The sequence below is a fragment of the Penicillium chrysogenum genome, assembly GCF_028827035.1.
Source record: "Penicillium chrysogenum strain IBT 35668 chromosome Unknown utg000001l_segment0_segment0, whole genome shotgun sequence".
In the NCBI taxonomy this organism is placed as follows: domain Eukaryota; kingdom Fungi; phylum Ascomycota; class Eurotiomycetes; order Eurotiales; family Aspergillaceae; genus Penicillium; species Penicillium chrysogenum.
In genome coordinates, this window is record NW_026622749.1 from 7,258,882 (window position 1) to 7,286,253 (window position 27,372).

The following is a 27,372-nucleotide window of genomic DNA, read 5'->3' on the forward strand; positions in this document are numbered from 1 at the left end:
TCTCAATGTATTTGGAAATAGGAGGCAGCACATGAACTCAGTATTATTATTATTTTTGTTGTCATTTTGAATGAAGTAGGCTATAGGGGGAAGAATGAAAAAAAAAAGAGAGAGAGAGAGTTAAGTGTCTGAATCCCATTCTCATCCTTTTGGAGCATCCGTCAAGGGCACATAACTCACCTGGAAGACCTTCTCCTTGTGAATGGATCCGTCTTCCTTTTTATCCACCACCCAAATATATTGACCTCCGCTGATACTATCCCTGTCATTCTCGTCGTCTTCGGTTTCCACCGGAATAAAAAGCCGCCCAGGAGCACGCAGCTGGTCCACCAGAGTGGGATGAAGCTTGTCGGCCGCGGCACCAACGTGGATGGCGTCGTATGGTGCACCTTCTTTCCATCCAAGACGTCCATCGCCAGTGATAAACTTGACAGTTTGCGATGCCAGTAACTCACTACCTGTCTTGGACTTGTCCATGTTGGTACGAGCCAGATCTGTCAGCTCGGTGATATGGTCAATGCCAATCACCTGTCCCTGGTTGCCAGGGCTGGTCACCAGATTGGCAAGGACGTGGGTCAAGTATCCCGAACCAGATCCAATATCCAACACCCTAGAGCCTGGTTTGAGATAATCAATCAGATACTCACATGCATGGCCATGCATGTGCGGTGCTGATATTGTGGCCCCATGTCCAATGGGTTGAGGCGAGTCTGAATACGCCCTTGATGGGGCATAATGGGCTCGATCAACCTTTGATCATGTTAGAAAGAACAATGAAACAGATGTACATTAATATGCTCACTCCTATCATGGCATCTTTCACACGCTCATCGCGGATCAGTCCAGCCTTGAATAGGTTCTCGATCAACTCGGTGTTGGTGGATCCAGAACAGTACCACGCCATGGTCATAGCCTGTGTTGCTTTGCTGAGGCTGAATTTTGGTTTTAGGATACTAAGCATGGGGTTGTTGAAAGAGGGAAATGTTCCCTGTTTGGTCAATTACATAGTTAGTACATATGTCCGTCACATGTTATATATAAATGACGCCATGATGTCCGCATTCACTACACGTGATTAACAACCAATTCCTATATACATATAGTATACACATAGTAAAATATGTTTAGATACCTCTAATATTAAATCCAACAAATAATTATGCATTTATAATATATTAACCCTGTAGAAGTACAATTACCTAGGTATGCTTATGATATGGAGGACCGAGTCACGTGGTAATATCAAAACATGCCCAGGTGCTCACACATCGCCGACTAATCGCGCCGGCTAAGCGTGTTGACAAGATCCTCGTGGGAACAGCTATTCCCGGGGCATCATGGACCCATTCAGGATCCATCCACACACCTCTCATCTAATATTCCCCCCCGCTTCAGTGTAGACCTCAAAAATGCCGGAACGAAACCCTGGCATCCGAGCCACTGTGGATCTTATGATCCTTGACTACATGGTCTGCATATGCACCAGCATGCTCATAGGAGCCATCTATGAAGCAAGAGCAACCGAAGACATTGAATGGTTTGCGCTTCTTGTTGAACGTGAGCATCCGAATTCCCCCAGCAAAGGATCATTCATACTGACTACGGTTCTAGAATTCCACCGGCGGCTCCTTGGTCATCGTCTCGAAGGCCCCCTACCCTGGGACCTGGACTTCAAATTGCGCATTTTCTACCTGTCCAACCTATTTCTCCACTGGGACCCTCCCAAAGATCGCGACCTCGGTCACTTTGTTCCCCTGTCCGATATCGCAGTTCAGTTCATGGACTTATGTCACTCTGCGGTGGCCCACGTATCCCGGAGACGCTGGTTCGACCTCGGTGCCCATTTCATGGTTCACGCTATACTGGAAGAACAAGAGCGCTTCCCCGACCAGCTTGACAGACTCCGCAACTGGAGAACAAACGACGGTGAGCTCGATATATGGTGGGAGGTTAGCTGTACCATGTTCCTGGAGCATATGCCGGCCCCCTTTGGTACCGCGGGTCCAATGAGCCGAGAGGAGCTTGATGAGACGTTCCCTCTCAAAGCCCTGCAACATCGTTACGTCGATTTTTTCGAGGATCTCATGGAAGTACTGGATGCGCCCCTACTTCTTCAACTGGAGCAAGGTCGATTGGAGGGGTTGACCCGGGAGGAGACACAGCGGGTCCGAAACTATTGCGGATTCTAATATCTCCGTTTAAAGATACGAGAACACGTTCTTACACGTGCTTCTACGTTGCCAGGTCAAGCAGACACGTGAGGGAAAGCCAGAGTCGCGGATCACGAGTTGCCTGAAACACAATACTACATGTACATCAATTTGATCACCACATTGATCTTTCAATATCAATCAAATCCAAACAGCCGATTTCAAACCGAAAGCAATATACATAGAATATAACACAAGAATAGTACCAATAGTACACAGCAGCCCACTACAAGACCTGTCCTTGACATTGCATTTATATCTTGGAACATAATAATTTACAAAGGGCGCAAGGCCCCCAGGCACAAGAACGCAGATAATAAAAGGCGCGAGACAAAACACCCACGCTACCTAACCAAGCAGCATGCGTCGGGGGTCCTCAATGTACTCCTTGACCTGTAATGGGATTAGTGATTGACTCGAGCGCATGAGGGGGCATGCATACCTTGACAAGGAAAGTAACGGCCTCACGACCATCCAGAAGACGGTGATCGTAGGTGAGGGCCAGATACATCATCTATAAATATCAGTAAACCGAAGGGAGAAAGAAAGTGATTGGACTGTTTGCACGTACGGGACGGATCTCGACCTTGCCGTTCACAGCGACAGGCTTGTCCTTGATGGCGTGAAGACCCAAGACAGCTAGACGAAATTAGATTCAAACCTCCAAAACATAATACGAGAGAACTGACCTGTTTGAGGAACGTTGATGATTGGGGTGCCCATCAGCGAACCGAAGACACCACCCTGGGATAAGTTAGCCGTGTTGTTCTTAAACACGCAAAGACAGGAAACATACGTTGCTGATGGTGAAGGTACCACCGGCCATGTCTTCAATGGTCAACTTGTTGTCACGAGCCTATTACAAGTCAGTAAACTGGACAACTGGACATACCCTCCCTTCCAAGGGAAAACAACTGCTCACCTTCTTTCCGAGATCGGCAATGGCCTTCTCGATTCCAACAAGATCCTTGCCTTCCGTGTTACGGACAACAGGAGTCACAAGACCCTTCTCGGTGGCAACTGCAACACTGATGTCAACATAGTCGCGGTAGACAATGGTGTCACCGCCGTTAGGACCCTCAATGGAAGCGTTGACAGCGGGGATATCCTTCATGGCAAGCACACAAGCACGGGAGAAGGCGCTCATGAAGCCAAGCTTCACACCGGTCTTCTTGAGGATATCATCCTTGTATAGCTTCCGGAACTCCATCAGCGAGGACATGTCAACCTCGTTGAAAGTGGTGAGAGAAGCGGCGGTGTTCTGGGACTGCTTCAGGCGCTCGGCAATACGCAGACGCATACGGTTCATTTTAACCTGGACCAAGATTAGCCTAATCCAAGGTCAAAGGCCTATTGGTAGTCAACATACCCGGCGTTCCTCACGGTCACCAAGAGCTGGCTGTTCAGCAGCTTGGGGCTTAGACTCCGCCTTGGGGGCTTCCTTGGGGGGCGCAGCCTTCTTAGGTTCGGGCTCCTTGGGCTTCTCGGCCTCGGCAGGGGCGGGCGAAGCATCCTTCTTGGGCTCAGACTCCTTGGGTTCGGGCTCCTTTGGTTTTTCGGCACCCTCGTCCTTCTTTCCGCCTTCGGGAGCGGCGCCAAGCTCAAGCTTGACAAGATCCTGTCCGACAGTAACAGTGTCTTCCTCGTTCACAAGGAACTCCTTGATGGTACCAGATTCCGGGGCATTGACCGAAACATCAATCTAACGGAAAATATATATTAGTAACAGTACTAGGAGCGCGGGGAGAGGGGGGGAGGCAGAATTGGTATTCACCTTGTCTGTTTCAATTGTCGCAATCTCCTCGTCGCGCTCGACAAAATCACCAACCTCTATACCAGAATAAGTAAATGTCAAATATTCGAGCACGGGTAAAGCAACCTACGTTTTGAGAACTGCTTGAGGGTACCCTCTGTAATCGACTCAGCCATGCTAGGGACCTTGATGATGGAGTCGGCTAAGTACTATTAGCGATTGACCAACATGATTGCTCAAGAGAAGGTTTTACCATAGGTGCGAAGTTGGTGGCCTCCAAGAGGAGCAATGTTGAGTCGCGAGACATTGATGCTATAGGGTCGTATGAGCTATAATTGCGTCGGATGGTAAAGACATAAATACTTACCCTGAGGAAGAGACCTGCAACAGGCCCGAAGCTGAGCGAGCAGAAGTCTTCCGCGTAAGGGTAGACAATCCCTTGACATTGCGGAACTGGCTTGATGCCCGAGGAGTTCTGGCCACAGCCGAGAAGCGCTGGCCCGAGAGGCGCGCAATAGAGATCCGAGAAGCCATGATGAATTAAAGTAGAATTTCTTCAGCTGGGAAGAAGCCGAACCAGTGTAAGAGAAAACGCTTCAACTCTAAAAAAATTAGAGGAAGTAAAGAAGATGAAGCTCGGATTAGATCGGGTTCTTAGGTAAACCGGGCACCCTTCCGGCAGAGAGGCGGACTATTCTTCTTACGCTATGACTACGGCGACGGGGAGAGACCATTCAAGCTGTTTATGCTACGGGACCGGGCAAGGACCATTCGAGCAAATTTATGCGGAGCGAATAGGGAAGCCCAGAATAGTCAACCTGACGACATTGAAACCCTTAAGCCCCCAATCCATTGTCCACCAGACACTCTAACAACCTCCAAGGTTGTCATTTCTGTTTTTGATAGACCTGTGTATCAACATACACGCTCTTTTGCTCTCATTTTCCTTTCCCTCTTCCAGCTGGCCGGAATTGGATCCGGGGCAAACCTTGAAGCACAATGTCCACCTCTGCTGTTAAGTGAGTAGGCTGTTGTCCCTCTAGATGACTATTTACTGATCTATTTGTAGGTCGCTCTACCGGCGCTCCCTGAAACTGTCTCTTGACTGGGCCGTCCACCGGCAAATCTGGCGTGGACAAGCAGTCTATATCCGATCTCTTTTCGAAGCCAACAAGGACGTCCGCGATCCTCGCCAGCAACAGGTATATATGCGAAACAGAAATTCATGATTGGCAAGCCTAACACATGCTATAGGTTTTGTTGCGCGAGACAGAGAAGCTCTTGGCGACCTGGAAGCACCCTGACCCATACCGGGCACCTACTGCGCCCGGCGGCAACAAATGGGAGCGCAACCTGCCAGCCCGAATCCTGCCATGTACGTTCACATTCACATCCCCCATGCAACTCAACTGGATTGGCACTAACCGTCAAACAATGCAGATGCCCAACCTCCCGGTGCACACTAAGTCAATATCGCAAAACACAATATGAGGATTAGGTCAATTGCAAACATGAACTATGCAACATGAAGTATGCGTATCTTAGCTGCAGATGTAGAGTATCTGGACCAGAATCGAGAATCAACAATTGCATTCGTGTACAATAGATAAGAGCATGAAATCGCCAGAAATACAATTTTATATGCATATACATATGTATACCTGAAGTACAATATACGAAATGCAAGGTGGGTATATTTAAAACTTGAACGACCTGGAGTTTTCATTGATATGGGCTCATGCCCAGGGCTAGTATCCGAAAGTTGAAATCCCTCAAGCAAGTTAAGGTCGTCGGTATCATTCCATGTCCGTAGACATAATGTACAACCAGGAAATTGATGGAAGAAAAAAGAGAAAACGCAGAGCCATAACGTGCCCGTCCCATAACCCCATTATCGTGTCAAAGAACCAATCCGCGCCGGAAAATAAAACAAACAACCCGCGTAAAAAAATGAGTAACCCCTTACAGCTCCTGGCTGCCCTTGCCGGCCTTGGGAGTCTTCTTGGGGAGAAGGTCTGGAAATGGTGTTAGTGAATGATGCGAAAATAATGCGGGGGAATAACGTACTCTGGTGGATGTTAGGGAGAACACCACCCTGGGCAATGGTGACGTGACCCAGGAGCTTGTTCAACTCCTCATCGTTGCGGATGGCGAGCTGGAGGTGACGGGGAATGATACGGGTCTTCTTGTTGTCACGAGCGGCGTTTCCAGCCAACTCAAGAATCTCAGCAGCGAGGTACTCAAGAACAGCAGCGAGGTAAACGGGAGCACCGGCACCGACACGCTGGGCGTAGTTGCCCTTGCGGAGCAGACGGTGGACACGGCCAACGGGGAAGGCCAAACCAGCCTTGGAGGAACGGCTGAAGATGTTGATGTCAGTATGAAACGTATATATATACGCGAAATGTAAATAACTTACGACTGCGCGTTCTTGCTGCCGCTAGCCTTGCCGCCGGACTTTCCGCCAGTCATTTTGATGGTTTGTTTTGAAGAAAAGGGGGTTGATTTGGTGGAAAGCGAAAAGAAAATTGAATGTGGAGAGCTTGAGTTATGGTGTAAAGTCGCAAGAGCAGGTGGGAGAGCGTGTGGAAGCGGATGACCTTTATAAGGACGCGGTGAGGGTGACGTTGGGGCAGCATCAATGAGCCTTCCAGATCACGGTCTCGCTTAGATATTGCAGCCAATGATCAATCAGATCAGACATTCCGCTTTAGGAATGGTATAGTAATATAAAGCTATTACCATACATGACAGTCACCTGAGTGTGTTTTTACTCCACTTTTTCCGCCTTGAGACGCGTCAATGTCTGTTTAATCATACAGATCATACCAGACTATTACCGTATTGAAATTCGGCCTCCTTTGCACCCCCCTCCAGGATCAACTGGCCTTTGGAACACGAGTATAAAGACGCTGTCTCCCCTCGTCACCGCGTCTCTCTAACTTAACCTTCCACATTCCATCTGTTTCCCACCCACACGCTTCCATCCATCTTTTTACTCTTTACTCTTCAACTTCTTTTTTAAACCTCAACTTTTCAACCCACATTCAAAATGCCCCCCAAGGCCGCTGAGAAGAAGCCCTCCACCGGTGGCAAGGCCCCCGTTGGCGGCAAGGCCCCTGCTGAGAAGAAGGAGGCTGGCAAGAAGACTGCCACCGCTGCCACTGGCGAGAAGAAGAAGCGCGGCAAGACCCGTAAGGAGACGTACTCTTCTTACATCTACAAGGGTGAGTTCCTGAAAACAACGTCCAACTTCGGAAATAAAAATAAAACGCGTCCATACTGACTCGATTTCCAGTCCTCAAGCAGGTCCACCCTGACACTGGTATCTCCACTCGTGCCATGTCCATCTTGAACTCCTTTGTCAATGGTATGTTTCTTTCTTTTCGGAAATCAACGCGTTTACGCGTTTGTCACGTCATGTTCGCTGACTCGTTCGTCCAGACATTTTCGAGCGTGTCGCTACGGAGGCCTCCAAGCTGGCTGCGTACAACAAGAAGTCTACCATCTCCTCCCGGGAGATCCAGACCTCGGTCCGCCTGATCCTCCCCGGTGAGCTGGCCAAGCACGCCGTCTCTGAGGGCACCAAGGCTGTGACCAAGTACTCTTCTTCCGCCAAATAAGCGGCTTCTTTACGTTTTCCTTTCAGCTTGTCTTTTTTTTACTACCTCTTGTTCTGTTATGGGCTCTGAGGTGGTCGGTTATGGGTGTTTTGCGGGTTTCTTAATGCGTCATGGGATGGCTTGAATTTTCTTTTCCCCGATGGGTGAATTTTTTTTTGAATGGTTACCACTCTACGTGAATGCGGTGTAACATAACTCGGGTCTGGGGCAGGCATGGATTGGCCTCCCCTACTAGAACGCGAAATTCCAAATGCTTAAGTGCATTGCATCATGATTCTGTTTCTCTTTTCCTGGTAAATTTTGCGCCAAAAACCCATAAGGAATAAATAAAAGCAACTTCTGGTTTGTCAACATCTCACTCCATCTCATCTGAATCGTCCAGCGCCTCGACTTCATCCAGAGCCTCCGCCCGGCCATGGCCATGATCTGGCTGGTGCTGGCTGGGGAAGATGTGTACAATGGGTTGTCCGGGCGTGGATCGAATTCGTTTCTTCCAGTCAGCCCAATCATCTTCATCCTTGACGAGAAATCCAATCAGCATGCTAGGATCCATGTCCTTGATATGGATTCTCCGCAGTCGGCTGGTGTAATAGCTATCCAGTTCCTCTTGCGTGTAAAGCCCATCTGGTCGATATAATGTCGCAGGTCGGGTGGTATGCGGGTCAAGGAAAAAGAGGTGGCAGTCTTGGGCCCCTACAAAGTAATGTGATGCCGATGGGCGTCCGCTATTTTGGTTAGCGCACACTTAATATCGAGTAGACGCATAGACCTACCCTGCAATGCCAACGGATTGGGGATATGTCAGTGCAGCTCGGAGTCCATCCCAGTACGCTGGTGTGACATTATCGATACCCAGCCTGGTTCCAATCAAGATGAGTGTTGGTTGGATTCGACCTGATTCATCGTGGGCCACATGTGCAAATTTGTCTTCATAAACGTCCGATGTGTCGTTGGTTAGATAGACCCTGAGTTGGGGGACCTCGCTCTGGGTTGAAAGTAGCCTACCACCGTCAGCTTCACTGGTGTTCCCTTCTTTCCTTTCCTTCTTTTTTTTCTTTTTTCTCCCACTGACACGTACTGGATACATTTAGCGGTTGCAGATGGCCCAAACCATTCACCTGGATATTTCCCGCATGATTCTGCACCGCGATTGACAAATCGATGTATAGAAAAGGGAGCTTCGGGATGATCGGCGAACATCGAGATTAGCTTTGACTCTTCCTCCACTTTTTCCCCTCGACACCAGTCTGGTATATCTGGTTAGCTCTTTTCTTTCTGGTTTTTTGTATTGTTTTTTGTATTTTTGTATTTTTGACTTTTTTCTGCTTTTTTGATTATGTTTTTGGGGTCTTGATTTTAGATGCATCTCTCACCTCGTCCTAGTAATAGAACTGAAAAGGTATTTGCCAAAAGGCTTTGCCCAGACCTGATCATGCAGCCCCACCCTGTATCTGATGTAAAGCCCTGGGGGTCCATCAGCTGACTCCTCAGGCGTACCCCCAGTGTCATCGAAGATGTTGCTTCTGGTGTCTTTGTTCGTGGGATCGGTGTGAAGTTTGATCGATACGTGATCCAGATCCTCGATCCAAAATCGGAGAGAAATGCCTTTGGCCATGTTGTATCATTCAATGTGCTAGCATTGGGCTGTCTTGAAGGGCTGCGTGGGTTGTTGCCTGCATGGTATGTTAGGAGTGGATTCTGTGGTATATTCACTTGAGCAAGACTCACTGGCCGGGTCGCTGGGTGGTTGCGAGGGTGCATACTCCCTGCCCAGGCACCATATCGACGCCGCAGGTACATCGTTTCTGGGTTCTGGGTCCCAGAAGTATTGTACTATGCGTTTGCACTTTTCCATGTCCATGGTCATGGTTGGTGCTAGGTTTCAGCTGTCAGTCGCGTGGTTGTGGTGGTTTGTGGTGTGGATGGTGGTGATTCAAGATTGGAGGGGAGTAGATATAGAGAGATATATATATCCAACCCGGAGGCTAAGTCGGTGACTTGAAAAACCAAGTGATCAAACCATCCAAAAAAAAAAAAAAAGAAGGAAAAAGAAGGAAAGAAAGAAAACAGAAAAATACCAAATAGAAAGGAAGATACAAAAGACAAACAATAAAAGCTTTAGACAATTAAGTCCAGTCGAATCTTCCCCAGGTGAGGGGGACATCGTCAGTCACGAGCCAAGACGTCACCGACTACTCCGTACAAATGTATGCAATGGTTTGGAAATCTACACTCTACTACATTATTATATTCCTTCGAAAGAGATAGAACTTGAAATAAAATAGATAAGAAAAACGATATACGTATACATATGTAAGTATAACCCCATATTCTTGTTACCCTCTGTAGAATGTCCGTAGTCACCGCCCGGACCCGACCCAAAGGCAAAAGAATCTCCTCCTCACTTCTTTTACCCATCAACATATCAGATTTACACCCATGGCCCGCCATGGGAAATTCAAGGCCCGTACCAGGCGGGCACCACCGGGCAGAGGTAACTAATATGCTCCTGTTAATTTGATAATATACTAACATGTTCCGGAAAAAAAAAAGATGAATCGCCACACCAGTTTACTATGCAGCAAGAAGCTCGGAATACCGAAAATCATCAGCGGTTATGGTCAGACACCAGCCTTCGTCACAAAGCCGTTCAATTTGTGAGCGCGGGAAGCTTGGAACCGACATTGGAACATGCAGACGAGGATCAGACAAAATCGGATACCAACCGGGAAGAACCTAAGACCGACAATATACCGGACAAAAAGGCCGATATTGAGGTTCCATTTGTCTTCGACTCAAAGGGACAAGGGGTTGTTCATACCGAGCACCCAGACCCAGTATTGCAGTCCAAATTATCGGATATAGATGACTCGAGTGAGGACGAGGTCGTGTTCACTGGCCGCAGGAGGAATACCAAACCCGTTCTTATCGAAACGCACCAGAACGAGATCCAAGAAATTGTCCAGGCGAATACTGTGGTATCTTTGCAAAAGTCTCACACACCAACGTTGGACGATGCGCACCAGGATACGCACCAAGACCCTTCGTCAGCCGCTACCCCTACAGGCAACTCTGAATTCAACACGGAGAGACCAGACTGGCCACCAGAAGAGGAGACCGACCCAATAGCCGACTATATTGCCAACATTGACGATGACTACCAGGAAGTGACATCCGGTGCAAGGATTGACCTGGAAGGTGGCATTGATGTTGAAAGAGCTGCAACGCAACTAGACCTGTCTGCCTCGAGTCCCACAGGCTTCAAAATCGAGTCACCAAGATCATTAGCTCAAATGCAAATTGACAACGAACATGACTCAAATCCAACATCAAGCGAAGAGGGCGATATGGTCATATCTGGATCAGATGACGACACCCTCGAAGACTTTGTACTGCTTGAGGACATGGTGAACGGGTATTCTAGGTCCACTAAGAAAGGTTCCCGTCATGGAAAGCCTTCATTTCCATCGGCATCGGCACTTGCGGATGCTCTTGAGTCTGACCCATACTTCGGGTTTGACATAATGGACTTTGACCGGCCAAGTCTACGGAAAAAAACCAAGGGCAAGCAGTCCATTCCCGACCCGGTGCTATCCGACAGTGAGTTCGAAATCGAGTTACAGGAGGCCTGGCAGAACGACCGGACCAAAAAGAAGCTGCGGAAGATGGAGCGGGCAGAACTCCGGGCACAAGGTCTACTGGGCAGAAAAGCAGGGAACCCAGACCTTAAGGTCAAGTACCCCAAGGAAATGAACATGGAGGAATTTATGACAGAGGTTCGCTCATTCCTCATGTCAACTAAAAATAGGTATGTTTTATATCTGCTCATCCCCATGTACCTAGCTAACCCAGTGTAGCCTGTCTTTGCCGCCCATGACCAAGCAACGCAGAAAGCTGATACATGAATTGGCCAATGCACTGAATCTGAAATCACAGTCACGCGGCCATGGACTTTCTCGCTTCCCGGTTCTCAATAAGACGGCGCGCACCCCGCGATACACATCAAAGACTATATCTAACGTTGACGAGCTGTTATCCGGGAGGAAGTTCAACCGTCGGTTGTTCAAATCATGGGGCACGGAAGTGCCGAAAGTCTCCCGAAACAAGCGTGCCAAGTCCGGTGCTGCTTCATATATGGATGGCGATGTTGTTGGCGCCTCTGCTCCGGAAATTGGAGCTGAAAACCGAGGGCGGGCTATGTTGGAGAAGATGGGATGGAGTACAGGTACTGCTCTGGGTGCTGCCGACAACAAGGGAATTCTGCAGCCTGTCGCACAGGTCGTGAAGAATTCGCGAGCTGGGTTAGGTTAGATGTTTGGTTTGTGCTAGGAAGAAGGGGAAGATTTCCCAACCGGCATCAATGCCACTTTGTTAAACCAGAGAATAGAAATGTAAGACTCGATGGACCTGATATATCTTTTTGCCTGTTGCTTCCTTTTTTATCTTTTTGTTTCTCAAAAAAAGAGAGAGAGGAACCTGAATGAGCCCCACGAATGTGTTACTAGCGTTTCCCCCCTTCTTAGCAACAGACCCCAAGGGTTGTTCGTGGCGAAGTTCTCTAATATGATCGAACAATTTCGACTTGGATGTGAAGGGAGCCTGGCAGTTTGCACAAATAAACCCGGTGGGCAGATCCGCTTGCTTCGCTGCTTTTTTCGCCCGTTTCTGCTTGGCCTTGCCCATTTTGAGAGTTGGTGACTGCTCGGCGAGGTTCGAAGACAACGGATGATCAGGTATGTCAGAAGAGTTTCCGGCCCCTGTGGACAAAGAGTCCATGTCGGCGCGGAGCCTCGTTTCGACATATTCCCTGGAGGCATAATCGTCATCGTGCGAAGACGTTGGGGAGCTTAGCTCGGAAAGAGGAGTGGTTTCCCTTAGACCGTGAGAATTTCCTCGATCCTCAACATCAACATGGTGGCTCTTCAAGGAGGCATCTAATCCTAGATCGACTTCTGGGGCAGCATCGACCTCATCTTCCCCTTCATCAGCCTCAAGAGGTTTAGACGTAACTGCATTGCTGCTCAAGTCATCTCCAGACTCCAAATCCAATTCGTCATTCTGCATTCGCATCTCCCAGCATAGCTGTTTAACTGCCTTCAAATGCTTCTTGCTACGTTCATGCGCTTCGAATTGCTTCTGGCTTTTGAAATACTTGTGACATGCCACACATTCAAAACTCTCGACTTCGCTCTCTTCGCTTATGTCTTCGTCATCTGCCGCTGGTTGCTCTGACTGAGCCCAGTCAGGGACAACATGATCCCGCATCTTGGATTGATTCACAGCTCGTGATCTTGCAGCTTGTGCAGCCACAGACTTGCGGAGAGTTTCCTGGCGTTGAGCCTCACTTTGGGCATTGATTTTATATCGCGGGTCACGTTTCTTGACAAAAGCCACGAGGGATCTGACAGCATCGTTGAACTCTCGGATCCCTTCCTCCCGAAGACGCCTGTTCTCCTTTTCCATCATTCGCCGCACCCGACGATCAGGCGCTTCAGAATAACGATGAGCATCTTTCCATGCGAATGACTTTTGGGTAGAGAACCCGGTCCATGCAGCATAGAAGGGCCGTACAACGGTCTCAAAATCATCAGCAGCAGATCCAAATGATGGGTATTCAATAGGATCTTGATTCTCCCACTGACAGGCCAGCCTTTCTTCCAGCATGAGCTGTTCGAATTGCTCTCGTAAACCACCAAAGAATCCGGTTGGGGAGTCAGAAAATTCCATTCGAGGACTGAACTTCGAAAAGAGTCTGAGAACATCTTCGGCGGTTGTGATTCGAACATTGTACGAGTGTTGATCATCGGTATTTCCGTTGGTCCCTAAAAATGCATCGCTATGGGAGTCGTACCATGCTCGTTCTTGGGGATCTGCCAGTACTTCATATGCGGATTGGATTTCGGCAAACAGCTTAGTAGCTTCATCAACATTCCCATAATTTCGATCTGGGTGCAACACAAGAGCCTTTTTCCGATATGCCTTTTTGATCCTGAGAGGTTGGGCAAGTTTTAGCTATGTCCATATCACATATCCATTGTGAACATACTCCTCGTCTGTTGCACCACGTGTTACACCAAGCAGCTCATAGTAGTCGGTCTTCTGGTCTGATTGTTCTGGAGTGGAGCTCGCCTGGCTGGAATGAAATTGGCCCATGGCGTGTAAGGAGGTAAATAATATGGAATTCAGTAATTGTTTTCGAGCAACCTTTTTAGTTCATTTCAAGTATGCCAAGGAGATGGGACGTAGAGGGAGTAGAGGGTATCTATTAAGTATCTATAAGCAGAAGAGAAGAAGAGGAAAATAAAAAAGAAAGGCTTGGCGACTTCGATAAAGAAGATAAGAAGAGCGGGGAGAGTAACGGACATATCCAGGCCTCAAAATATTTTCTTTCCTATTCTCCTTTCCTACATGATCATCTAGATTTCTGATCTACTTACTTATTTGGTTTTTCTCTTCTCTTTCACTTATTGAGGAATGTAAACCGGTTGTTCTTCCGTTCTTCCGTTCTGATTGCCCTCTGCTTTGGTCTTCCCAACGTCAATCTTGCTTGCACCTTCAGGGATGGTTCGGTCTTTAATCCATCTTCCAGACGAGATCCTGCATTTGATTCTATGTTATTCTTCTCCTCAATCGTGCGCCGCCGTCGAGCAAACCAACAGCCGGTTTCAAAATGTAACGAACGAGCGTTTACTATGGCGTCACCATTGCCAGTCTCATTACAAGTTCTGGGATGGACGACATGATATGCCCCAGAAGCTTGCTCGCCCAGTGAATTCCACTGATTGGAAAGCGCTCTTTGTCTTTAAATATCAGGTTGATCAATCTGTCTCTCGGCTTCTTGATAGTATCCTTGGTAGCCAGACGGGCCGGATCGAAAAGTGTCGCCGTGTTATTAATATGGGATACGATACAAAGGATACTCTTCTACGTTATAGCATGGTAGATTCCGGGGAGGATTATTTGGCCAGAAGGTGGGCTACAAATTCTATGCAAGTTGACATGTGTTACCCTCAAATTGACCAGTGCCTTGTGCCAATCATAAAAGATACTATGCCCACGCGCTCTTGACTTGCCTACACCGAAGCATTGCCATACCGGAATGGGCGAAACTCAAACGTGGAGAACCGGTGTCACTCGACAGAGCCTTGGCCTGCTTTGATCTTTTTATATCCGAAAGTGGAACTGGGGATTTGGATGAAGTAGGTGTTATCACAGGGTAACCCTTCGACAAGTCTATACCTGACTCTGATATAGATACGAGACTCTCTGGATAAGATCCTTGACCGCTTTGTCGCATCTCACCCTGATCTTTATCTCTTCACCCCTCGTGAGAAGGCACTAGCCATAGCATCCTGGCTAGCGCTGAATGACCTGACGGGGATCAATCCAGGTCGAGAATATCATTCTCTGGAGCATAACTTTCTAGGGCTGGCTCTAAAAGCTCCAGGACATAATTCTCTGCCATTGGTGTCGGCTGCAATATACTGCTTTGTTGCGCAGGGGGTAGGCCTAAACGCCCGTCCTTGTGGATTTCCGTTCCATGTGCATGTGATCATAACCCCCGAGCTAGGCTCAGATATCAATGGCAATGCTTTGGGTGGGATGGAGCCAGGGGAACCTTTTTACTTGGACCCGTTTCGGGGTGCAAGAGAGACTGCTGTCTCAAACCTGCGCAGCCAATTAACATTTCTGGGCATGTCCAACGTGGAGGATCAGATCGCAACGTTGGGTGAAGCATCGACTTCGGGCGTTGTCTTGCGCTGTGGTAAGAACATATTGAACTCGATTCGTGTCGAACCCCAGAATCCGACCTCGCGTGCCGCCTCGATAGATGTTGTGAGCGCAAAGTACGCAGCACTTTGGTCTGTGATGCTACTGTCGGGTGATTCGAGGCCGATGGATCTACGCCATCAGTTGCCGTGGCTCATGGAACTGTTCGCTACAGACTTTCCTTCTGATATCTTTCTAGTCGAGCAGTATATCGCTCCGTTGTTTCATGGGCTGTTCGAGCATGAGCACATACTGGAGAGCCTTCACGTGATGAGGGCTGCGGATGAGATCCCCAAGCAGATTCGGAGGCGAACCGGTGGCAATGCAAATATACAGTACAGGGTGGGCCAAGTTTTCCGCCATCGTCGCTATCATTACGAGGCTATTATCACTGGCTGGGACTCGGAATGTGGCGCGGGCGAACAGTGGATGAGGAGAATGGGGATTGATCGATTAGAAGCGGGCAGGCACCAAAGCTTCTATCACGTGCTGTGGGTGGTTCTGTGCGTGCTTTTCTTGACTAATGGCTAACAATGGATGCATAGTGTGGCGGATCGAAGTGTCCGCTATGTGGCAGAGGAAAATATTGGAATAATTCTGCCTCGCTTTACGGAATTGCCGAAAAGCTTGACTGCCATTGCGGGTAAGCATTTCAAGCGGTGGGATGAGACGGAGAGGGTGTTTGTGAGTAATATGAAAGATGAATACCCCGATGACTAGTCCAAATAAATTCTGCTCTGTCAAGATGGTTGTCGCCTAGGGCTTGGAAGAGTGTGCAATTACTCTAGATTTCTAAGTTCAGGAGAGGGAAAGATAAAGGAAATGAAGAGAGTATTAACTATAAAGAGGCGGTCCGAAATATAATATACGACCTATGTGGTCTTCTATACTATGTTTAGTGTTACCTGCTAGATCTTTAATGAAGAGAGCGTATTTGATTTAAAATACTAAGTATAGGGAGTGAGAAAGAAGAGAGGATATGTCATAGAAATACACTACGATATAGATCAAATGGAGAAACACTCGTATATATTAGGTGGATAGAGAGGGGAAAAGAAGAGATATAATATGACCTGCCAGATCTTCAATAGAAAGAGTGCATTTTATTCAGAATACTAAGTATAAAGAGGGAAGAGAAAAAGGGGAAAGGATCGATAACTATAGGATCCTTTTATGTATCGAGACCTCTAGTCGGGGATATTAGGTAGAAATCTCTATCGACTCTTATCCTAGACCCTAGTCTATTATATACCGAAATAAATATTATCACGTGACTATAAAAACCTCTATATCGTTATATAGCCCCCGGTTAAAACTATGTTTAGTCTTTAAATACTAGCTTATTATTATTAGGATATTTATTAAGTATAATATCTCTTTTTAAAGTATTAATCTAGTCTTATAAATATATTAGGGGACCTAGTTTAGAAGGATACTAGTTATAGAATTCTTAAACCTTTTATAGTATATACTTAAAGTTCCCTATAGGATACTATTATAGATTAAGATTATATCCTAATCACTATATCTAATATTATAGCTTTTAATAATGCGTTTTTATATCTAGTAATTTATTAACTTCTTATTTATCTTCTTTATTAACCCTAATTAGTAGAGAGGGATTAATATACTATCCTATTAAAGGCTTAGTAGTCGCTATTTTTTATAACTTACTAGTATAGAAAACTAGATATACTTAGATTAAATCTAGTAGATTAAATTTATAAAAATTACCGATCTTATTAATAGGGAATTGATATACGTACCCCCCCCTTGCTAATTGTACCCCCCCTGCCTGAAAATTCAGTCACCGCCTTCCTAATGTAGTGCGACACTAGATTCTGCCATACTTTCTGCCAGTGTAGAGTTTTCTGCCATTTTTTCTGCCACCACTATAGGAATTCTAGTTTATATAGTGAAAAGGCATGCATTTTGATCAGGAAAAATCGTACATTTCTATCGAATTAAGTATTGTTAGACTCAGTACTAAGCCTTGCTGTACTTGATGTATTGATATTCATCCTTTTCACCCTCGACGCGCGTGTTTTTGGCCCCTTTCACGTCCACATTCACGTCTTACGACTCGGTGCTAGGTATAGTGCTGGGTCTGGTGCTGGTGCTGGGTATGTATGGTGCTGGGTATAGTGCTGGGTCTGTATAGTGTGGGTCTAGGTGCTAGCAAAAGTGACTTATTTTTACTATATGTTTGCATATAAATTGTAGGTATCTGCTGTCGTCCTATAGTGTTAGGGGAAGTTTGACACGAAGGCGGTGTGAAAACCTCGAAGGCGGTGAGGAGGGCGGTAGGCAGATATAGGTGTCGAGGTAAAAGCGGTACCCAATTAGGAAGGCGGTACTGAATTTTCAGGCAGGGGGGGTACAATTAGCAAGGGGGGGGTTACGTATATCAATTCCCTATTAATAATCTTATATAGACTACTTACTAAATAAACGAGTTTCTAATCTAACTAGATAAGCTACTAGTCTTTTATTATTATAAAAATATAGTCGCTAATACTAAAATCTTCCTCTTTTTAATATTAATTTATCTAATAGATCTATAACTATTATAACTTTATAATCTATTCTTTTATTTAAGTCTAGATCTTTTATAGATTTAAAAGTATCTATATAGCGTCCTACTTATTTAGTATTATAGTTTCCTAATCTTTCTAGTTAAAAGATATAGCCAGTTTATATCCTCTTTTAATAAAGAATAGGGACTTTTTTTATAGTATTTTAGGGAAGGATAGAAGCTATAAAATCTACTATAAATAATATTTCTAACTAATTATTCTAATTTTATTTAATATATAGTTATAATCTTTAGACTATATACTAATTTATAATCTTACTCTAACTGTCGGTTTAGAGATAGTATATAGTTAATAACTTCCTTTTAATCCTAAAGATTCGATAGAATTTAGTCTATAAATTTAGAAATAAACTATCCCCTATAGTTAGAGATAATAGTCTCTAAAATACTAATAGTTCATATTATATTATCGATAAATAACTAAGCTATCTACTTCGTATTTATATCTTTATAGTAGGGAATAGAAATTAGTCTTTTACTAAAGCGGTTAACTATTATAAAGATAGTATTATATCTAGGGGATTATTAACGGCACCCCCCCTTAGATCCTCACACCCCCCTTTGGATCCTCGCACCCCCCTTTGGATCATACATAGGGTTCATTAAGTATTTACCCACACCCTGTTTTCCCACCAAAACTGACCAACTTTCGACCCTATTCTCTCAATAAATTTATATTGTGATAATTTTTTAAAAAAATTTTAATTAAAATTTATTATTAGATTAACAAAATATCTCTTTCCGAATGGTCCAATATGCATGGCTATTGAGTGGTAACTGATTGAAATGTAAATGTCAAGATGAATCCCTATTATATATAGTGGCTCCCATACTAAACTCGCGATTAAAATCTTTTGTTGAACTTTGAAAATTGACTACTCTCTATCAAAAATACTTACTGATATAATCTATAATATATTACCTTAGGTTTGAAATGATAAATAAAAATAAAAAAGAATAAAAATATGTTACAATATAAATTTATTGAGAGAATAGGGTTCAAAGTTGGTCAGTTTTGGTGGGAAAACAGGGTGTGGGTAAATACTTAGTGACAGGGTCTGTAGCACCCCCCTGCCTAAACATTAAGGCGTACACCCCACCGCCTTCCTAATTCGGGTACCGCATTTACCTCGACACCTACACCTTCCTACCGCATTACTCACCGCCTTTAAGGTTTCACACCGCCTTCGTGTCAAACTCCCCTAACACTATAGGACGACAGCAGATACCTACAATTTATATACAAACACATAGTGAAAATAAGTCACTTTTATCAGCAATAATACCCAGCTCCGCACCCAGTACCAGCTCCAGCTCTAGCTCCAGCTCCATACCCAGCTCCGCACCCAGCACCAGCTCCAGCACTATACCTAGCACCAGTCCCAGCACCATACCCAGCACCCAGTCCTAGCACCCAGTCCCAGCACTATACCCAGCACCCAGTCCCAGCACCCAGTCCCAGCACCATACCCAGCATTATACCCAGCATTATACCCAGCATTATACCCAGCATTATACCCAGCATTATACCCAGCATCATACCCAGCACGACACCGAGGCTAGCACCGAGGCTTGCACTATACCTAGCACTAAGTCGTAAGACGTGAATGCAGACGTGAAAGGGGCCGGAAACGCGCGCGGGGACCTGGTTAAGAAGCACATTTAACCTATATAAGTATACCAATGCTTAATTCAATAAGAATGTGCAATTTTTTCTGATCAAAATGTATGTTTTTTTACTATATAAACCGGAATTCCTATGGTGGTGGCAGAATTATATGGCAGAAAACTCTGCACTAGCAGAATTATATGGCAAAATCTAGTGTCGCACCTGATTAGGAAGGCGGTGATATCGATTCCTTAATTTTCAGGCAGGGGGTGCCATGATCCAAAGGGGGGTGCCGTTAACAATCCCCTATAACTATATTAATCCTTTAGAAATAAACGGATGTTGGTATAATAGTGTATATAGTAAGGCATACTATGGAGGGTAAGAATAGTTATATTAATTTACCGGTACTATCTAAGGATACCTTAGGTATACACTATATGGTAAGAATTAATAATATAACTTGCCTCCTAGTATCATAATGAGATAATAAAGGTATCATAAAGATATCACAGATTATCTCAGATTTGCCTCCTAAAAGGGTATAAAAGTATGTCTAGTTTCCACCCTTAATAAAATATAACTTACTTCTTAATTTTATCTGCTTTATATATAACGTCTTTCCTTCCTATTTAGGATAAGTATAACCTATTAACTATATCTTATATAATCCTATTACATAAGATTATATAAGATAATTTCCTAAAACGGTTATAGTCTATACTAGACTATAATATCCTATCTACTAAATTACTTATAGGTTATAAGCCTAGCTAGTAACCTATTTCCTATTAAGGAAGGCTAAGGTTTCTCCGAAACTCCGAATTATCTCCGAACTATATACTACTATAAGTAGTATATAAAGAAACTTTATATACTATATCTTAATATAGTATATAGTATTACCTAAGGATATACTATTATAGTATATACCTATTTACTATATATACTATTCTTAGTATATAGTATAAATACTTAAAGAACTATATACTATTATTAGTATATAGTAATACTCTAATACTATATCTTACTATAGTATCTATAGAAAAGATATATCTCCCTAAATTAAGGGGATTAGAGAATTATATTATCTAGTCTATTAGGGTAAAAGCTACCCTAATTAAGGATAATCTCTATACTCCTATAGAAACTCCCTCTATAGGAGTAAAGAATAATAAAGCTATATCTATTTTAAAGCTTTATTATAATAATAGACCGCTTCTATATCTTAAAGATATAGAAAGTACTTATAAAGCCTAGCTAAGACTCGAAGCCTTTTATAATCTTAAAGGCTTTACTACTAAGTATTTAACCCTAAAAGACTTCTTTAATATAGTATTAAGTGACTTTAACTTAATAGAAGAGTATCTTAATAGGGTTAAGATATTAGTAAATAACCTTAAAGGAAAGGGTATTAAACTACCTAATTAGGTAGTAATAGCCTAGGTCCTAAATAGTCTTAATAAAGACTATAATAGATTTATTTAAAATATAACCTAATTATTAAGAAATAACCCTAACGCGTATACTATTAAATCTTTATTCTCTAGCTTAATTAATAAAGCTAGAGGTAGAGAGTTATACGCTTATAAGGGAAGTTATTATACGAACGTTATAATACTTAAATATAAGTATTAAAGGTTGTATAGAAATAAGCCCTTTAAGGGAAAGTATTATTAGTATTATAAAGTTATTAGTTATAATACTAATAGCTACTAGCTACTATTTCTAAATTTAGCGCCTAAAGGCTAGAAGCCTAGAGGTAAAAGGGCTAAAAAGGTTATAAAACCACTAATTTTAGCTACTAGGGAGTCTTATAAAGTTAAATTAGCTAATAAGACTAGGGCAGGACTACAGCAACCCCCCCCGGCTAGATCGACCCCCCCTGCCTGAAAATGCCTGATTTTTCAGTACCGCCTTCCTAATCGGGTGCGACTGTGACGATCTGGAGGTTCTTGCGGTCACGTGATGATGTTTGTTTCCAGGCATGTGACAGACTAGAGTCCGGGACGAGGGTCGACAGAGATTTCTGCCTGAAGTCCCCGACTAGAGGTCTCGACGCACAAAAGGATCTTGTAGTGTCGATCCTTTCCCCTTTTTCTCTTTCCCCCTTGTACTTAGTATTTTGAAATCAAATGCACTCTTTTCTCGTGAAGAACTGGCAGGTCACATAATACTAAGTACCATCTCAATTTCTTTATGACAGTACGGCTGTACAAACCATCAATTTGATTGGTTTCGGCCCCGTCACATCCCCACTTTCGTTCCTTGGCACCGTACAGCCAAGACCTTGACCCACGTTGATCCCGGACCCGTACCGAGAACCACCGACCAATCAAGATGGTCGGTCCGAGACGAAACCCACCCACGAATCGGGACAGACAGCCTGTCCCCGTGCCTGATGAAGAGACTGAGCAAGAAACTGTCGCTGCTCATGAACCGCATACCCCGACCCCCGATCCGCAGAGACCAGTTGATACTGGTGAACGTGATGAAGAAGAAGAACCGATCAGCGCACGGTTGCGCCAGACACCGAGAAGTGAAAGATTTGTTGAGCTTGCTCGTGATCACCAGAGACTGCGAAATCTGGTCCAGGAACTCGAAGATGAGATCATTGTACTGAGAGCAGAGAGAACTGAACCTGACAATGCTATGGAAGCACTCCGCATCGAGCGAGACGAGGCCATCGCCCATAGAGACATCGCTATCCGCGAACGTGGTGAACTTGCCTTCCGTCTCCTGAATCTCCAAGGTCAGAATCAGCATAGTACCGGCGCACCGATTGTGGAGGCCGCTACCGCTCGGAAGTCCACCAAAATGCCTGATGCACCCATGCTGAACGACGGAAAGGAAGTCCGATTTGAGACTTGGGAAACTGTGATTCGCCAGAAACTCGAGGCAAACGCTGACCATTACCCTTTGCCTGTTCACCGCAAGCTCTATGTCCAGAGTCGTTGCGAAGGTAAAGCTCAGCTACACATTGCTCCCCGGATGAGCTCCGATGCTAGCATCCCGTACGCAGACGCTGAGGATATTATCCTTCACCTGAAGACTGTCTTCGCGAACCCAAACCGACGTGCAGAAGCTTACACCGCATACCATAAGCTCAAGATGAAACCGAAGGATAGTTTCACTGATTTCCTTGCGGAGTTCATGCAGCTCGCCGAAGAAGCTGTCGTTGTTGCCGAAAACCGCAAGCGTGATCTGTATTCGAAACTCCCGTACCTACTTCAGAGTCAAGTCATGTGGGCAGTCAACCAAGATACTGTCTCATTCGATGCATTCACGCAGAGCTGTCAGAGCATGGCGCACGAGATCAGTCTCCAGCAGGAAGCAAAGACCTCCTCACGTACCCGATCTACGATCCCCGCTGCCGGTGCCGGAGGTGCATCCGCCGCGAACCAGTCAAGCACTCCCCGCGTGAAGCGCGAGTACACTCCGAGTCTGTCTGCCTCCGAAAGAGAGACCTTGATGAGAGAAGGACGATGCTTTAACTGCAAGGAACATGGACATATGACCCGTGATTGTCCGAAGAAGAAACCGACCCTCGCTGTCGCGACGACTACTCCCACTATGAACCCTCCCCGTGTGGACGAGATCGTGGAGCTTGAAGCTGATACCGATTCGGGAAAAGTTCCTGCCTAGGCGAAGTCTCCCTCCTAGGCGGACGGAAGGTGTCACTGTTTTCGCTAGATTTACAGAAGTTGATTGGCGGTCCCAGAGATAGCTTAGTTTTCAATACACAGCTAATGCACAATGGACGCTCATTTTCTATTTCAGCACTCGGTGACACTGGAGCAGATGGTTACGTTTTTATCAATTCGTCAATGGTTATAATATTGGGCAAGCGTTTCGGACTCAGGGTAGAAAGACTAGACCGTGAATGCCCAGTGCGAGGTTTCAACGGTAAACTAGCAGAACCTATACGACATGTGGCTTTCCTTACGATTTGTATCGATGGAAGGATTCAACGACAGATCCCTATGTTGATTGCAGACTTGGGAAAATACGATATCATCCTCGGGCGGATGTGGTTTGCCGAGCATGATGTCCTTCTCGACTGTCGACGACACCGGATGATTTGGCCAGATGAAAGGACTCTCTTCGATGAAGTGGCGAGTAAGATCTCTGTCCCAACCCCGAAGACTATCCTACAGAGATCTCCGCAAGACGACATTCACCAGAAGGACGCAGACCGGAGAGATCGTCTCTTCGAGTTGATGGAGACAACTACGGAAGTACAGAAACCGAAGAAGGATATCTATCTTCACGCCCGTGAGCGCCAGTACGGACACTGGCAGATACAAGAGCAGAGAAAGATGGTACGGAACATCAAGGATGAGATACCAAATGTTCCACTCTCCAATGAGAAAGAAGACAAACCTCCCCTTCCTGCAATCGATATCAGTGCAATTGGAAGAGTCGGATTCGATAGATGGGAAGCACGGAAAAAGAGAGACCCTACAGAAGGAATCGAGATCTTTGCTACCTCACTCTGTGAGATAGACCGAATTCTTACTGTAAAGTCGTCTGTCGAGGAGGATCCTGAACTTCAAGAGATCAAGAGGACATTGCCGCTAGAGTATCACGACCTAGCCGAAGTGTTTTCAAAGAAGAAGTCGGATGAATTGCCCCCATACAGACCCGGTGTGGATCACGATATTGTTCTTGAAGCTGAAGCACAACCGGGTTACTGTCCCCTTTATAAGCTGTCTCTTGACGAGCTGAAGGCGGCGAAACAGTACATTGTTGAGAATCTGGATAAGGGCTTCATTGTGCCAAGCGCGTCCCCTTACGCATCTCCAATCTTGATGGCAAAGAAGCCTGGTGGTGGACTCCGATTCTGTGTGGACTTCCGAAAGTTGAATGCAATTACCAAAAAGACTGTTACCCACTCCCTCTGATCGACGAAGTGCTTCAACGAACTAGCAAAGCGAAGTACTTTACCAAGCTTGATATCAGACAGGGTTTCCACCGGATTCGTTTAACCCCAGGAGCGGAGGACTTGACGACCTTTAGGACACGGTACGGATCCTTCAAGTATAAGGTGACACCATTCGGGTTGACTAACGGACCGGCTACGTTTCAGCGGTTCATGAATAACATCTTACGAGAATGCATGGATGAATACGTAGTTGCCTTTGTAGATGACATCCTTATCTACAGTGAGACTCTTGAAGAACATCACAGACAGGTGAGAGAAGTGCTCTCCCGACTGCAGAAGGCTGGTTTGCAAGTTGCTCTCTCAAAGTGTGAATTTGCTGTCACGAAGACCAAGTTCCTTGGGTTTATCGTGAGTACAGATGGTATCGCGGTTGATCCTGAGAAGATCCGGGTGATCCAGTCATGGAAGACCCCATCGACAGTGAAAGGCGTGCAATCCTTCCTCGGATTCTGCAACTTCTATCGACGATTCATCCAGGGATATAGTTTGATTTCGAAGCCTCTGCATCATCTGACTCGACAGGGCGTCCCGTACGAATGGTCTGCCCATTGTGAAGCAGCCTTCACGCTCCTGAAGGAGAAGCTGGTCACCGCACCGATACTCCGTCATTACGACCCAACACGAAAAACAAGAGTGGAAACTGATGCTTCAGACGGTGTGTTAGGAGCAGTATTGTCTCAGTACTATGAAGATGACGATTTCTGGCATCCGGTGGCTTTCTATTCAAAAACTATGCAAGCTGCAGAGTTGAACTATGAAGTGCGGGATAAGGAACTCCTTGCTATCATCCGTGCATTGCAGGAATGGAGACCAGAGCTCGAAGGTCTCGCACGACAAGATCGTTTCGAGATTCTCACGGACCATCAATCTCTAGAATATTTCATGACCACCCGACAAATGAACCAACGACAAGCGAGGTGGAGCGAGTTCCTCTCGCAATTCCATTTCTTGATCAAATACCGACCGGGGAAGAAAAACATCGTCGCAGACGTGTTATCGAGAAAGGAGTCACCTTGTGTCGATAATGGTAGGCAGTTGACGCTCTTACCAGCGGACTGTTTGGAGAAGGGCGTTTATCCACTGGATCTAAACCCAATCCAACCAGAGGACGCGCAAGAAGTTGTTGATAGGGTGAAACAGGCAAACCGCGAGAGTTCGGAGCTCGACGAATTCCGTCGGATTGCGGTAGAAGGAAACAACCCGAAATGGACCCTCCGAGATGGACTCCTCCTCTACGAAGAACGCCTGGAAGTTCCGGATGAAGATGATCTACGTGCTAGATTGCTAGATGAGGTGCACCGACAACCGATGACTTCACATCCTGGTATAGAAAAGCTGAAGAAGCTTATTTCTACAAGATATCATTGGCCCGGGTGGATAGCAGATATCAAACGATATGTGGATAACTGCTTGGTCTGCAAACGAACTAAAGCATGGAGGGATCGAGTTCCTGGACTGCTGCACCCCCTCCCTATCCCAGAAAGGCCTTGGCAACACATTTCTATGGATTTCCGCTCATTCCCGAGGGACCGACACGGGTACGACACTGTCTTTGTGGTAGTTGACCGCTTTAGTAAGAGACCAATTTCTATTCCCTGCTACAAAGATACGAATGCGAAGCAGATGGCTCGGTTGTTTATCGACAACGTGATACGAACCACCGGCATCCCAGAGACTATCGTCTCTGACCGTGGAGGACAGTTCGTTTCCGAGTTCTGGACTGAGTTCTGTCGAATCCTTGGAATCAAGAGGAAGTTATCAACTGCATACCATCCCCAGACCGATGGTCAGAGTGAGATTGCGAATCAGTACATGGCCCAGAGATTACGACCCTACGTTGAGCAGAACCAGGATAATTGGTCAGAAATACTACCCATGGTAGATTTCGCAGCTTCTATCCTTCCCCAAGATACCACGAAGAAGTCCCCATTCTTCATCGAGAGAGGATATGAACCGGCTATGTCTTTCGACTGGAAAGATCAGGAAACCGTGACACCAAATGAGCAGGACGCCGTGCAGATGCTTTCAAATCTACAAGAGATCTGGACTCAGACAAAGGAACAGATTGCGAAGTCACAGCAGTTACAGATCCGGCAGGCGAATCGACATCGGAGAGAGGAAGATTTCGGTGTTGGCGACCACGTTTTCGTGACAACGAAAGACTGGCAGCTTGCCCAGCCTGGTCGGAAACTCGCCCACTTAGCGAGTGGTCCGTACAAGATTATCAATAAGATCGGCAATTCTTACGAACTTGATCTACCGGATTCGATCCAAGTACACCCAGTTTTCCATGCTAGCAAGCTACGAAGAGCAGCGACTACTGAGCCCTTAACGGGACAACATGTTGATCCCCCTCCGCCAATCAAGATCAATGAAGAAGATGAATGGGAAGTTGACAAATTGCTGGATGCAAGAACGTATTACCGAAAACTGCAGTATCGAGTGCAGTGGTTAGGACATGATCTTGATCTACAATGGTATCCCGCTGGGAACTTCAAGCATGCACCGCAAAAGGTTCAAGAGTTCCATGATCAATATCCTTCCAAACCAGGTCCCCCAATGCGTTTACAAGACTGGATTGATGCTTCAAAAAGAGATATCATCCTCGATGAACATCCTGATGACGACAAGCCAGCATTCAGAGGCTGAATGCAGTTTTAGCCGGGGGTTATGTGACGATCTGGAGGTTCTTGCGGTCACGTGATGATGTTTGTTTCCAGGCATGTGACAGACTAGAGTCCGGGACGAGGGTCGACAGAGATTTCTGCCTGAAGTCCCCGACTAGAGGTCTCGACGCACAAAAGGATCTTGTAGTGTCGATCCTTTCCCCTTTTTCTCTTTCCCCCTTGTACTTAGTATTTTGAAA

The 27,372-nt window shown here is 45.6% G+C and overlaps 10 protein-coding genes across 10 annotated transcripts; 5 read left to right on the forward strand and 5 right to left on the reverse strand.

Annotated features, from left to right (window-relative positions):
- Positions 1-141: 141 nt before the first annotated feature.
- On the reverse strand, positions 142-961 carry N7489_002884 (protein-L-isoaspartate O-methyltransferase; the record flags this gene model as incomplete). Its single annotated transcript, XM_056708639.1, has 2 exons — positions 142-750; positions 803-961. 2 exons carry the CDS (start codon positions 959-961, stop codon positions 142-144), a joined length of 768 nt encoding a protein of 255 aa, XP_056572941.1.
- Positions 962-1,409: 448 nt separating this feature from the next.
- Positions 1,410-2,189, forward strand: N7489_002885 (uncharacterized protein; the record flags this gene model as incomplete). The annotated part of the gene is made up of 2 exons (XM_056708640.1): positions 1,410-1,557; positions 1,612-2,189. 2 exons carry the CDS (start codon positions 1,410-1,412, stop codon positions 2,187-2,189), a joined length of 726 nt encoding a protein of 241 aa, XP_056572942.1.
- Positions 2,190-2,558: 369 nt separating this feature from the next.
- N7489_002886 (uncharacterized protein) lies at positions 2,559-4,497 on the reverse strand (the record flags this gene model as incomplete). Its single annotated transcript, XM_056708641.1, has 11 exons — positions 2,559-2,603; positions 2,653-2,724; positions 2,782-2,849; positions 2,900-2,954; positions 3,007-3,066; positions 3,133-3,525; positions 3,580-3,912; positions 3,985-4,040; positions 4,094-4,165; positions 4,217-4,275; positions 4,331-4,497. The coding sequence occupies 11 exons, from the start codon at positions 4,495-4,497 to the stop codon at positions 2,559-2,561; spliced, it is 1,380 nt and encodes a 459-aa protein (XP_056572943.1).
- Positions 4,498-4,956: 459 nt separating this feature from the next.
- On the forward strand, positions 4,957-5,462 carry N7489_002887 (NADH dehydrogenase [ubiquinone] 1 beta subcomplex subunit 9). Its single transcript, XM_056708642.1, has 4 exons — positions 4,957-4,982; positions 5,033-5,165; positions 5,218-5,338; positions 5,404-5,462. Exons 1-4 carry the CDS (start codon positions 4,963-4,965, stop codon positions 5,427-5,429), a joined length of 300 nt encoding a protein of 99 aa, XP_056572944.1. The 5' UTR covers positions 4,957-4,962; the 3' UTR covers positions 5,430-5,462.
- Positions 5,463-5,925: 463 nt separating this feature from the next.
- N7489_002888 (histone H2A) lies at positions 5,926-6,435 on the reverse strand (the record flags this gene model as incomplete). The annotated part of the gene is made up of 3 exons (XM_056708643.1): positions 5,926-5,978; positions 6,031-6,323; positions 6,383-6,435. 3 exons carry the CDS (start codon positions 6,433-6,435, stop codon positions 5,926-5,928), a joined length of 399 nt encoding a protein of 132 aa, XP_056572945.1.
- A 538-nt stretch (positions 6,436-6,973) lies between these two features.
- Positions 6,974-7,616, forward strand: N7489_002889 (histone H2B family protein). Its single transcript, XM_056708644.1, has 3 exons — positions 6,974-7,190; positions 7,262-7,333; positions 7,408-7,616. The coding sequence occupies exons 1-3, from the start codon at positions 7,016-7,018 to the stop codon at positions 7,584-7,586; spliced, it is 426 nt and encodes a 141-aa protein (XP_056572946.1). The 5' UTR covers positions 6,974-7,015; the 3' UTR covers positions 7,587-7,616.
- A 325-nt stretch (positions 7,617-7,941) lies between these two features.
- Positions 7,942-9,453, reverse strand: N7489_002890 (cysteine protease ATG4; the record flags this gene model as incomplete). Its single annotated transcript, XM_056708645.1, is given in 5 exon segments — positions 7,942-8,311; positions 8,360-8,653; positions 8,665-8,833; positions 8,960-9,259; positions 9,315-9,453. 5 exon segments carry the CDS (start codon positions 9,451-9,453, stop codon positions 7,942-7,944), a joined length of 1,272 nt encoding a protein of 423 aa, XP_056572947.1.
- Positions 9,454-10,162: 709 nt separating this feature from the next.
- On the forward strand, positions 10,163-11,897 carry N7489_002891 (uncharacterized protein; the record flags this gene model as incomplete). The annotated part of the gene is made up of 2 exons (XM_056708646.1): positions 10,163-11,394; positions 11,444-11,897. 2 exons carry the CDS (start codon positions 10,163-10,165, stop codon positions 11,895-11,897), a joined length of 1,686 nt encoding a protein of 561 aa, XP_056572948.1.
- A 143-nt stretch (positions 11,898-12,040) lies between these two features.
- On the reverse strand, positions 12,041-13,739 carry N7489_002892 (putative C2H2 finger domain protein; the record flags this gene model as incomplete). The annotated part of the gene is made up of 3 exons (XM_056708647.1): positions 12,041-12,062; positions 12,118-13,575; positions 13,633-13,739. The coding sequence occupies 3 exons, from the start codon at positions 13,737-13,739 to the stop codon at positions 12,041-12,043; spliced, it is 1,587 nt and encodes a 528-aa protein (XP_056572949.1).
- A 408-nt stretch (positions 13,740-14,147) lies between these two features.
- On the forward strand, positions 14,148-16,076 carry N7489_002893 (uncharacterized protein; the record flags this gene model as incomplete). The annotated part of the gene is made up of 4 exons (XM_056708648.1): positions 14,148-14,557; positions 14,671-14,785; positions 14,841-15,847; positions 15,902-16,076. The coding sequence occupies 4 exons, from the start codon at positions 14,148-14,150 to the stop codon at positions 16,074-16,076; spliced, it is 1,707 nt and encodes a 568-aa protein (XP_056572950.1).
- Between the last annotated feature and the right edge of the window lie 11,296 nt (positions 16,077-27,372).